The sequence below is a fragment of the Sorghum bicolor genome, chromosome 3 (genome assembly GCF_000003195.3).
Source record: "Sorghum bicolor cultivar BTx623 chromosome 3, Sorghum_bicolor_NCBIv3, whole genome shotgun sequence".
Classification (NCBI taxonomy): domain Eukaryota; kingdom Viridiplantae; phylum Streptophyta; class Magnoliopsida; order Poales; family Poaceae; genus Sorghum; species Sorghum bicolor.
The window spans coordinates 62,061,851-62,074,776 of NC_012872.2; the positions used below are offsets into that span (position 1 = coordinate 62,061,851).

General features: G+C 49.5%; 1 protein-coding gene across 1 annotated transcript; it reads left to right on the forward strand.

Annotated features, from left to right (window-relative positions):
• On the forward strand, positions 4,601-6,668 carry LOC8062140 (anthocyanidin 5,3-O-glucosyltransferase). The gene has a single exon (XM_002456263.2). The coding sequence runs from the start codon at positions 4,941-4,943 to the stop codon at positions 6,333-6,335; it is 1,395 nt and encodes a 464-aa protein (XP_002456308.1). The 5' UTR covers positions 4,601-4,940; the 3' UTR covers positions 6,336-6,668.

The window sequence follows — 12,926 nt, forward strand, 5'->3', positions numbered from 1 at the left end:
CTTTAGACCATTCTAACACACTTGTATCATTGTATGGTATGATAAACTAATAGTATTCTGAGCGTTGGCTAAACTGTAGACAATATTTTAGACTATTATTTAGAGCCTTAAGAGCTAAAGTTTATTTGCTAAACTTTAGATTGTACTCCCTCCATCCCAAATTATAAGGCATTCCAAGAATCTTAGAGAGTCAAAGCATCTTAAGTTTGACTAAAACTATAGAAAAAATTATAAAGATTTGTGACTTCAAATAGATATACTATAAAAATATAATTAATAAAGAACCTAATGATACTTAGTTAATATTATAAATATTATTATCTTATTATATAAATTTGATCAAACTTAAAATGGTTTGACCCTCCAAAATTCTTGAAATGTCTTATAATTTGGTCTGGAGGGAGTATATATGCAACTAAAGGATAAACTAAATTTATTGACATCAACGCTAGATGAAATATTTTGAAAAAAAATTAAAAATATGTAGTTGCCAAACTAAGTATTTAAATTAAATTTTTATTGCACCATTGTGTTTTTTTACTATAACTCTTCCAAAATAAGATTGCCACCTGAATATATTTAGATAAATTTTTATTGAAAATCATTTTTCTCATAGTTAAGCGGGACAATTTTTTGGATTTAGGAAATAATGTTTTGTCTTAATACAAAAAATGTTATAGGTTCAAAAGAACAATATTCTAGATTTAGAAGAATAGGTAAATACTTTTCCATAATACTTGTGTCTAGTATTTCAAATGAGAAGATTTTCATGCATAATGAGAATAGTTAACTTATACCATCAAAGATCCCATGGATACTTGGCAAACGTTTTAAAATATACTATTGAATATCTCATAGACATTGTGTGAAAAATTGAAAAATACACTGTGGAACATCCCCTATATAGTAACCAACAACAAAACATACACTCTCACGGGTACTCTTGGAATATTGAAAATACACCACATATGGAACATGATATATTTTTGGGAAAATCCAGTACATCATGGAACATCTCAAAACCCTAATGAACAATCCAGGATACATCACTAAACACATCAAGAATATATCGTAATAATTTAGAATATTGTCTGATAAATAATATGAGAAGAATTGCTCAAGTGAATATCACCAGTTCACCACAAGACCATGGAGAGAAAAGTAGTGCTATAAAATATATTGGAAAAATAAAGAAGTAAAGAAGAAAAAGCAAAAAACATGTATCAAAGGAAATAAAATACAATATGAAATAAAAACAAAAATAAAATTTTAAAATAATTATAAAAGGTGAATAAGTAAAAAAATAAAATATACCACATAACATGTTATGGGTGATGATGATATCGTGTGAATAGTGAAAAATACATCATGGACAACCTAAAATATATTATAAAATATCTCATGGGCATTGGGCAGGATGTGAATGACCAATAAAAGATATATTGAAAAACATCCTATGGATACTATGTAAAAAATGCAGAATATACTATGGAACATTTCATGCATCCTATCCTTTGGATACTACATAATAATGAATAAAAAAAATTTATGAAACATCTTACAAATACATCAAGTACAGGAATAAAAAATAAAAATGTAAGGGAAAATAAAAAAAATGCCAAATGAAAAATAGAAACAAAGGAAGGATAAAAGAAATAAAAAAGGAAATTCTTGTAATGGCCTAAAACACACACTTGAGACGGTGTTTTTAACTACACAATTGAGGCCTACTTACATAGAAGAAATAAACTGGATCCAACCGTTAGGTCAAATTAAGGGACTTTTTAGCATGGCTCTAGCTCTGAGATCTATGGTGGATTGTAGCTTCTAGACTATATACTTATAATTTTATATAAACTATGAAAGGAATAAATTATATATATGCACATAATATATCTACATCTCTATATCTAGGATTTCACTAGAAGAAATTGGGCTAAAGCTTTGCTGAACGGGGCTTAACATGCGAGAAATCGAGCCACTAGTCGAGTGATCACCCACCAGCCACCGCCCATGACCAACACGCTCTTCTCTTCATGGGCTGAATTAGAATGGGTTGAGTATTTTCTTGGACTGTTTTTTTTAATTGCGACACATGGGTTGAATTAGACTGGGACGACTGTTTTCATGGACTGTTTTCGCGTGGAATAAGTCCAATTTACATTACTCAACTATCTCGGTTGTCCAATTTTTCTCTATGATATGATGGTAGTTTTGCTAACATAACGTCATGTTAGAGGGGTAAACCAGTCTAAGTTGAAAGTTTAGGGAGGTAAGATATTTTTTTCAAAAATACCCAAAAAATCATAAAAATAAGTTTTCAAAATTTATCTAAATATTTTTACAAGGAAAAACAATGTAATTAAAAATATGGTTAATCTAAAAAAATATAGAAAATTTGTCCCGACCATTACTCCTGGAGAGGTCGAGAGTCGATGGAGGTGATGGTGGGATAATAGGAGAATGTTGCTGCTAAGATGATGATGATGATATACAAGGAGGAGGAGGAGCAGTCACCAAAGTTGGACCTTATCATGGATGGCACCATAGATCTACCAGGAGGACAATGGACAAACTAGGAAGAGAAAGACGTGTGGTGGAAATGGCTTTCTTTATTCGCTTGTCTATGACCCCAAGGAAGGTGTGAGCGGATGGAATGGTGGAACGCTCGTGTAGTTGTGCGGAGAGCTGCTGCAAGGATGATTTTTTTTATCACAGACCTGTTTTCCAAGCCCAGAAATCAATACAGAGACTCTAGTGCCACTAGGTGTTTTGTAGTCATGAAAACTGACTAACAGTGATGAAGGCTTTTAGAGGGCAGTGATTCATGCGTGCATGGAGATTTAGTTATATGAGTCTACTTGAGCCAAGATTGAGTCACTCCATATAAGCTTGGCTAGCTAGATCTCGGTCTTCAGTTGTGTGAGCTTGAGGTGCTAGGCTTGCTCAAACTTGACTCGTTTACACACTTACGGCAAAATGTTTTATTTCTCGAACTATTTTGCCAAATTTTCACTGTTAATTGTTGATTTTTCCCCGAAATGCTCAACCTAATTTTCAATCTCCATGATTCTACTCTCTTGTATCATCGTCATTCAGTTCTTATGAGTTGAGGTGTGTGTATTTGGGACAAGAGTCTACAGTGCTGTTGAAAAATAGTTACACTCCTTTGCTATTCGTTTTGTTTAATTTATATATAAACATATTATGTGTCTTATTTTTTCAATCTTTGCGAGGAAAATTCATTAACTGATGCACCGTTTGAATGACAAACGTTTTGAATTATCAGGTGAATCACCACAATAGATGACAGAAATGTTTCGGATTCTCAGACAAACGTTTTGTTTAATTTATATATAAACATATTAGGCTTGTTTAGCTCACCCTGAAAACCAAAAAGTTTTCAAGATTCCCCGTCACATCGAATCTTGCGGCACATGTATGGAGCATTAATATAGACAAAAACAAAAACTAATTACACAGTTTGCCTGTAAATTGCGAGACAAATCTTTTCACCCTAGTTAATCTATTATTGGATAATATTTACCACAAACAAATGAAAGTGCTACAGTAGCGAAATCTAAAATTTTTTCACATCTAAACAAGGCCTAGGAATGAGAATCACCGAAATAGGTGTAGTTTCACAGTGATTCTAGTTTATTTTAAAGGAAAATCTAGATCAATAACCAAATGTTTCACGGATTTAGAAGAAAATCTAAATCTGAAATGTTTTTAAAAGAACCTAGATCTCTACTAAGTGGCCTGAATGATCGCACCGTCAGCCGCTAAACCCATTCCGAAACAAAGAAACAAAGCAGCGCCATCTAGAAAGCTCCTCTCATCTTGCTCATATTATATATATACTAGGGCTTAGTGCCAGACGGCCAGTGCAACACGTAGCGGGCTAGCGGCTAAGCAGCCTCGCATGTGGGGATCACCATGTTCCGTCTACTTCTTGTGCGCCAAGGCGTGGAAAGCTCCTCGATCCCCCGTATTTCGTCATCCATAGTGTCAGCAATCTTTTGGCCTCTTTGTAGTGGTTGCCTCATTGCCTGGCAGGCTGGCACTGGCAGGTCACCTCCCGTTTACTCTAAGGCCCTGTTTAGTTCCCCACCAAAAAAATTTTCATCCATCCCATCGAATCTTTGGACATATGCATGGAACATTAAATGTAGATAAAAAAATAAACTAATTACACAGTTTAGTTGAGAATCGCGAGACGAATCTTTTAAGCCTAGTTACTCCATGATTAGCCTTAAGTGCTACAGTAACCCACATATGCTAATGACAAATTAATTATGCTTAATAAATTTGTCTTGCAGTTTCCTGACGAGCTATGTAATTTGTTTTTTTATTAGTTTCTAAAAACCCCTCCCGACATCCTTCCGACACATCCGATGTGACACCTAAAAAATTTTCATCCCCAATCTAAACAGGCCCTAAGAGCTTCAGGTCTCCAGCCGCCCCCACCCGCGACAAGCAGAGACGCCAACACCTGCATCGTCACGGGTGACGTTGGTGCTCCCGCACACACACGTACGTGGCTGATGTTTCACGGAACATATCATATGATGCGGTGCGGTGCGGTGCGGTGCGTGGTGAATCGTTCCATGACTTCACCATCGAGAAGCGACGTAGTATCCTCCAATCCAGTATCCACCACCGAGCAGCGAACGAGGCGATATCATAAACATAAATTGGTCAATCCAGGGCCCTACCAATACATCATACATGACTTCAAATGCATCTTGGTTCTTGGATTTTGTATTTTAATAACAGCCGCGTCCGAGTGTCCGACCGTTTTATACGCCGTGGCCTGTGTCGCCGATTCCAGACTCGAAGAAGCACTTCGTTCACCAATCCAGCGCTCTCGTGCACACCTACTCACTTGCCTAGGTCCCCGTAGTGTGCCATAGCGGCAGCAGCCAGCAGCCAGCGAGATGAACAAGAAGAGCGTGGTTCTGTACCCGGGCCTCGGCGTCGGCCACCTGACGCCGATGATCGAGCTGGCCAAGCTGTTCACCCAGCACGGCGTCGCCGTCACGGTCGCGCTCGTCGAGCCGCCCGCCAAGTCCCCTGACTTCTCCACGGCGGTCGCCCGCGCCGCGGCCTCCAATCCGCGCGTCACCTTCCACGTCCTGCCGCCGCCTGACCCCGCCGATTCCAGCTCGGATGGTGGCACGCCGTCGCACCACGTCGACCAGATGTTCAGCTACCTCAAGGCCATGAACGCGCCGCTGCGCGACCTCCTCCGCTCGCTGCCGGCCGTCGACGCGCTCGTCGTCGACATGTTCTGCCGCGACGCGCTCGGCGTCGCTGCCGAGCTCAACCTGCCCGTCTACTACTTCTACGCCTCGGGCGCCAGCGCGCTGGCCGTCTTCCTCAACCTGCCTCGCATGACGACCACGGGTTTCCTGCAGGCCGCCGCCGGCGACTCCGTCCTCTCGTTGCCCGGCGCTCCTCCGTTCAGAGCTTCGGAACTGCCAGAACTGATCCGGAACGGCAGCGCGACAGGAGAGACCATCTTCCGCATGCTCCACGCGATCCCAGAGGCCAACGGGATCCTCGTCAACACCTTCGAGTCGCTGGAGCCGCGGGCCGTGCGCGCTCTCAGGGACGGCCTGTGCGTCCCCGACCGTTCCACGCCGCCGGTGTACTGCATCGGGCCGCTGGTTTCGGGAGGCGGCGGGGACAAGGAGGAGCACGAGTGCCTCCGGTGGCTGGACATGCAGCCAGACCAGAGCGTCGTGTTCCTCTCCTTTGGGAGCCTGGGCAGGTTCCCCAAGAAGCAACTAGAGGAGATGGCCATTGGGCTCGAGAAGTCAGGGCAGAGGTTTCTATGGGTAGTGCGGAGCCCCGCAAACAACGGTGAGGACGTGTTGGGGCAGCCACTCCCGGAGCCGGACCTGGAGGCCCTTCTTCCAGAGGGGTTCTTGGAGAGGACCAGGGACAGAGGGCTTGTGCTCAAGTCCTGGGCACCACAAGTGGATGTGCTAGGGCATAGAGCCACCGGCGCATTTGTTACGCACTGTGGGTGGAACTCGACGCTGGAGGGCATCATGGCAGGGTTGCCACTGCTGTGCTGGCCACTGTATGCGGAGCAGAGGATGAACAAGGTGTTTATTGTGGAAGAGATGAAGCTCGGGGTGGAAATGAATGGCTACGATGAAGGAATGGTGAAGGCAGAGGAGGTGGAGACGAAGGTTAAGTGGGTGATGGAGTCTCAAGGTGGGCGAGCACTCAGAGATAGAATGGTGGAGGTAAAAGATAGAGCGGTCAAGGCACTCAAAGAAGGCGGCTCATCTCATGATGCTTTTGTTGAATTCTTGAAGTGAAGGATATCGATAGCATGGCTCATCTTCATCCCTAAGGGAGGCTCATCTTAGGACACGACATGTTCGATTCCTCGAATAATTCAAGGTTCACAAAGACATTAGGCAATCTGTAATAGCATAAGTCAACCAGTATCGCTTACATGACATGTACTGCATTCTATCTTATAGGTCATACATCTGAGGTTCTTTTTATTTCACATATTCTCTCTCATGTGACCCACTAGTCGCTAGTTTTGTACGTGTACAAGAGAAACATAGGAGAGGTTTTCCCTTCATGCATTAGAGAGCATAAAAAGTTTCTCTTCTCTTCTCACTCTAGTATAAAGGTTTCTAGCCTCTAGGCTCTCTCCACCGTGTGTCTTAGAGCTAGTCATCAGAGAAATTCTTATTGATGTGATTAGGAGAATATGATAGCTGGTGGATTTGATGTGCATGAGGTGGGCACAACTCTCACCGTTATACCAGCTCACATGATCTTGGAGGGCAATAGGCCAATAGAAACCTTAGGTGTCTTTTTCAATCAGGGTGCGATAACAAATATGGTTGTGACACATGCCTCCATGGATATCAAAGAGTTGGACACTCTCCTCTCCCCGAGAGACGCACTTGATTTTTTATGAAACGGGAGGGGTGAAAGCCCCTACAAAAATTTTATTGAAAATAAACAAGGGAGATGCACTTCATTATTAGGTCATAGCTCATGCCTCGGCGATATAAGTTTCCGTTGACCATGGTGGGCCCTTTTGTCTTGCCTAGTTTAGTCCGTGAAAATTTAATTTTTTTTGTCTTGAATACTATAACACTTTTGTTTATATTTTACAATTATTATCTAATTATAGATTAACTAAGCTAAAAAGATTTGTCCCGCAAATTACAGATAAATTAAACTGTGCAATTAGTTTTTATTTTTGTCTATATTTAATGCTTCATGCATGCGTCTAAAAATTTGATGTGACGAAAATTTTTTAAATTTTCTTGGAACTAAACCCCTAGGTTAGGACTTGGTTCATCTAAAATGCAACAAAAAAGGTGGGAAAAGTTGGGATCTCATTATCCCCATTGAACGCGTGGAGGGGGGGTGCTAGTCACTTTTACGTCTTATGAAGTTGCTTAGATTATTCAAATATGACCAATCAACTCTCGTCACCATTTGAAATATTATGCTTGTTATTTTTATATCCCAATCTATTGACCTCCGGTCAGCGTGATTTCAATTGTGATAGTCCATAAGTTTTATATATATCTTAATATCAAAAAGTTTGATGTCAATCCAAGTTATGGTTTTTGCAGACATCAATTTTTTTTGGAGATGTAGTGTTCTATCCAGAACTCAAAATGTGAGCTAATATAATTAGATTTAATGTAAAGAGGGAAGTGTTAAAAAATATTTTTAGCTTAATCATTTACTTCCCTCTGATCGCCTATCCTTATGTGAATTCATCCTACGGTGTAGAGCTAGCTAGGCAGCTAGCTAGGGAAATAGGTATGTGCGATAGGAAGGGCGACTCCGCCGCGCCCCGGCTCCGATGGCCTCGCCGCCGCCCCTCTGAGCCCCCCCCTCCCGCCCTCGCACTGCACGGATCTGGTGCCTGCTCGTGCTTAGCTCCCTCCTACACCGTAAGTTTTTCCCTCGCGAGCCTCTCTGCCGCCTCCTTCCGTGCCCAGATCTGGCGCTTCCCATGGAACTGGGGTCAAGCTCGCGCCGGAGCTGGGCTGACGAGGTTGAGGAGGCGCTGGAGGATGGTTCCCCGGCCGGACTGCTGGAAGCTCTCGGCCGTGGAAGCGGGGAGAGGGTCCACTTCAGCGACTTCGAGCTCTCGGAGGATGAAGATGACGACGGTGCGGCTAACGAACCTAGGGCCCCGCTATCGCCGTCGCCTCCTGCGCCCACCCTCTCCGAGCGGGGCAAGGAGGCTGCCCCCGGGGCCAAGCGCCGGCGAGCCCGTCGCCGCGCCCGACACCGCCACCGCCGGGCAGGCAGGCGGATTGAGGGCTTCATGGCGGCTGCTCGCCGCACTCACCCTGAGTCGCCGCGGGGGTCGCCAGTGAATAGCCGCTCCCCTGCCTCGCACCCGCCACGCGCCGTTGGCTCCCCGGACGCTGATGGTTTCTACCAAGTGAAGAACCGCCGTTTGGGTCGCTCTCGTTCGCCGTCGAGCCCCCCCCAGCCCGTGCCACCTGGACTGAATGGCCTCTTCTTCAATTGCCTCGGCTCCGGCCACCTCCGGGCTTCTTGCAAGTGGCCGGCGAAGTGCTACAACTGCTGGGCCGAGGGCCACCACGCAGCCTCGTGTCCGTTCCCCGTTACCAGCTTCAACGTGGGGGCTAAGCGGCCGAGATCTCCGTCGGATGGGCGTGGTGGCGGTCGCGGGTCCTCTCGCCGAGCTCAAGCACCGCGCGCTGGGGGGAGACGTTCAAGCTCGGCGGACACTGTCTCCGGGCGCTCCGTCTCGTCTGGATGTGCGCTTTCTGTGCCTCACTGCTGCAGAGCGCCCAACCCGGAGGAGTCTTCCCAACGACAATCGGCACCTCCTCCGCCGCCGCCACCGCCACCTCCGCCGCCTCCACCACCCGCCCATGAGCCGCCCCCCGGTGTCCCCCCTGTCCAGGAGGCCGTTGTGGCCCCGGACATGGTTGCGGCCCCTGGGCCTGTGGCGATCTCCGGGGGCGAGCTGCTCCCTGGCAGGCCCCGTGCGCCTATGGTGGTTGTTCCGCAGTCTCCTGCGGTGCAGGCGGCGGAGGACTCGCTTCGCCTCGCCTTGGTGGCCAATGTTGCTGGTAATCGTCCATCAGTGTCCACGGCGATGCTCCGCGACCATCTTGTGCAGCATTTCGGGTTGACGGCAGGAGAGTTCGATGTGCGGCGGCACTTCCCTGAGGATTTCGTCGTCCGATTTCAGCACGGCGCAGACCGCGACCGTGTTCTCGCTTCGAGGCGACCGTCGGCTCTTCCAATGGTCTGGTATCCTTGGCGACGCACCACTCTTGCTCACTTGGGTACTTTCAAGTTTAAGGTTTTGCTTGCCCTTTCGCGTGTTCCTCTACATGCGAGGAGTGTCCAGGTGGCTCAGACTGTGTTGGGGCCGGCATGTGCGAACATTGAGGAGTCCTTGCTGCGGGACCGCGAGGATGACGACGACAGGGATTTCTTTGTCACTGCTTGGTGCAAGCACCCAGCCTTCGTCGTCGACCGCAACCTCATCTTCATCCCGGAGCCTGTTCTGGGGGGCGTCGCGCCACCGGATGATCACCTCGCAGGCCTTCTCTACCTAATCAAGGTTCGGCTCGTCGCTATTCAAGACTTCAGCTCCCCTCCAGGTCCCCCTGGGGGCGTACAGCAGTTGGCGGGTGGCTGGGAGCTCCCGGCGCCCGGGCAACCTCCTTTCGATGACCTGCCGCCCGATGGGCCGTTCGGTGCGGATGCCGCTGGGGACGGCGAGGTTGAGGACGCCCCAGCTCCGACTGGGGGTGGCCTCCATCTGCACCAGCGCGCGTCCCCCTTCGCCCCCTCTTGCGGCTTTGTGCGGGTGGGAGATCTCCATTGCCCGCTCGCTCCCGGTGTTCGCGGCCGTGACGTGCTGGAGGCTCGCGCTCGATCTTTGGAGCCCTGCCCCGCCACCCCAGCTCGGTTTGCTACGCTCACGGGGTCAGGTTCGTCTGCGCCCTCGCCGTCCATTTTTCTTCGCCGGGAGCCTTCTACACCGACCTGTCCGGGCGTCGTCGGTGCATTTCTCAACATCGCCCCCATTCTTCTTCACGGGGGCAGCAGCTGCGTCCTGCCCCCTACCCCCTCTCACGATGACTGGTTCAAGGACTGTGTTGAAAGCGAGCTGGCCTTCGGCGGGTCTGGGACCTCCGACGGCTGCGCGCAGGGCTGCTTGGCGGAGGCTGCATCTTCAGCGGGAGCGGCCTCAGCGCCTACGTCTGGCACGGTGGTGCTTCAGTCTGGGGATGGCGCCACCGTGGTGGCGTCCCAGCCTGCTGTCCAGGATGCTCGGGTCAACGAGGATGCCTCAGATGCTGCGGGGTGCGCCGACGCCGAGCTGCCGCGGCCGTCCTTGTCAAGCTTCATTGACGATTTCAGGGTGCCTCTCAGCCCTCCCTTGCTGCTGGAGTCCCCCATCCGTCGTGTCTCCCGTGCTGCCAGCCCGCGCCGCACGTCCGCTGCACCGGTGCCGCGACGTAGTTCACGCCTTGCTCAGTCTGCGCACCTAAGGGACCCCAAGCCGGAAGCACAAGCTAGAAAGGTCTTGCTCAAGAAATGGAGACCCGTTCGCTCCCCTACTGCTCCTCCCCAAGCCCCTAACTCTAACATCAACGACAAGTTTCGGACGGTGTTTCGTGAGCCTTTGTCGGCCTCCAAGAGTGAGGCAATGCGGGAGCTGTTCCCGGCAGCCGGCCGTCGGGTAGCGGGTGTCGTGCTGGACCCCTAGACGCGCCCCTCAGCTTCGTCGCCCAGCTGTTTTCCATGTCGGACAACAAGTTCTTGTTCTGGAATGTCCGCGGCTTGAACAGCCGTGCCAGCCGTGTTTGTGTTCGTGATGTCGTCGTTCTGGAGGCCGTTTCTGTTGTCTGCCTCCAGGAAACAAAAGTGCAACTGTTCTCTGATGTTATGCTAAGTGAGCTGCTGGGTGCCGATTTCGATTACTTGATTTTGCCATCAGTAGGGGCTTCGGGAGGGATCCTGGCAGCATGGCGTAAAGACGTCTGGCAGGCTGCACAGCACAATATTTCTTCTTCCTGCATTTCTGTTCGGCTGTTGCCTTTGGCCGCGGACCAAGTGCATGAATTTTGGCTCACCACCGTCTACGGGCCGTCTGACCTCGCTCTGAAGGAGTCTTTCCTCCAAGAGCTGGAGGGTCTGGCCACGTTGTGCTTAGGAGCCTGGTTAATCTACGGAGACTTCAACTTGATCTACCAGGCGCAGGATAAGAACAACGACAGGCTTAACCGCAGGATAGTGTCAAGATTTAGGCGCTCCATTGACATGCTCAGCATTGAGGAGCTCCACCTCCACGGGCGCCGTTTCACGTGGAGCAACGAACGTGCTAGGCCGACTATGGAACGCATCGACAGAGTCTTCGCCACGGTGCCGTGGCTTGAGGCACACCCCTTCCACTACTTGCATTGTCACTCCACGGACGCTTCCGATCATGCCCCTTTGGTCCTGGTGCTGAGCACCGAACCATGGGCTCGGCCTGCGTTCCGTTTCGAGGCGTTCTGGCCCAAGGTTGAGGGGTTCCTGGAGGTCGTGGCGCTCGCCTGGCATGGGGCTGGAGCTCAGGGAGACATGTGTCAGCGGATTGACGCCAAGCTGAGGGCCGTGGCCAATGCTCTCAAGAGCTGGGCGGCCACCAAGGTGGGCAGTGTGCGGCTGCAGCTAGCAATGGCGCGAGTGGTGATCTCTGAACTCGACGTCGCGCAAGAATCCAGGGACCTGTCCCCCGTCGAATTATCGCTGCGCGCTGATCTTAAGGCCATGACGTTGGGCCTCGCCTCCTTACAACGCACGATCGCCCGACAGAAGTCACGTTGCAGATTTTTGAGTGAAGGGGATGCAAACACACGTTTTTTCCACCTCCAAGCGTGTCACAGGAGGCGCAAAAACTACCTCCACCCCTTTGAGCATGGAGTGCTGTTCACGACGGAGGAGGCAAAATCCTTGGCGGTTTACGACTATTACAACGCCATCTTTGGTTCTCGTTTCCGCCGCTTGCACACAATTGACTTGGAACGCCTGGATTTGCCTCGCCTCGACCTCTCAGAGTTGGCAGCGGAGTTCACTGTTGATGAGATCTCCCGGGCTGTCTTTGACACGCCGTAGGACAGGGCGCCTGGGCCAGACGGCTTCACGGGCCGCTTCTACCGTGCGACGTGGTCGATCATCAAGGACGATATTTGTGAGGCGTTCAGGGCGCTGTGGAGCCAGGATTGGCGCAGCTTCTACCTCATTAACGCTGCCTCCATGGTGCTCCTACGCAAGAAAGAAGCCGCGCTGGGCCTGCGGGACTACCGGCCCATCAGCCTCATGCATAGCTTCTCCAAGCTTTTCTCCAAGGCCCTGGCCTCCAGGTTATCTCCGTTCATGGATGATCTGGTGCACGCCAACCAGACGGCTTTCATTCGCGGACGACGTATCCATGATAATTTTCGCTCGGTCCAGCTTTACTGTCGGTGGCTGCACAAGGGCAGGTGGCCGTGCGTCTTGCTCAAGATTGACATCGCCAAAGCATTCGACTCGATCTCATGGACTTTCCTGCTCCAGGTGCTCGAACGCCTCGGCTTCCCCCTTGCCTTCCGCGATTGGGTGTCTGCCATGCTCTCCTCAGCTAGCACGAAGGTAGTAGTTAATGGACGCCCAGGCAGGAGGATCTGTCATGCCAGGGGATTGAGGCAGGGAGACCCGCTCTCGCCTCTCCTTTTTGTGCTGGTGATGGAAGTGCTCAGCTCACTCATCCGGGAGGCTGATCGGCGCGGTCTTCTCGCACCGCTGCCAGGTGGCCACTTTGGGCACCGCCTCGCCGTGTACGCGGACGACGTCGTGCTTTTCCTTGCGCCTGAGGCAAGCGATTTTCTTTGCATCAAGTCCGT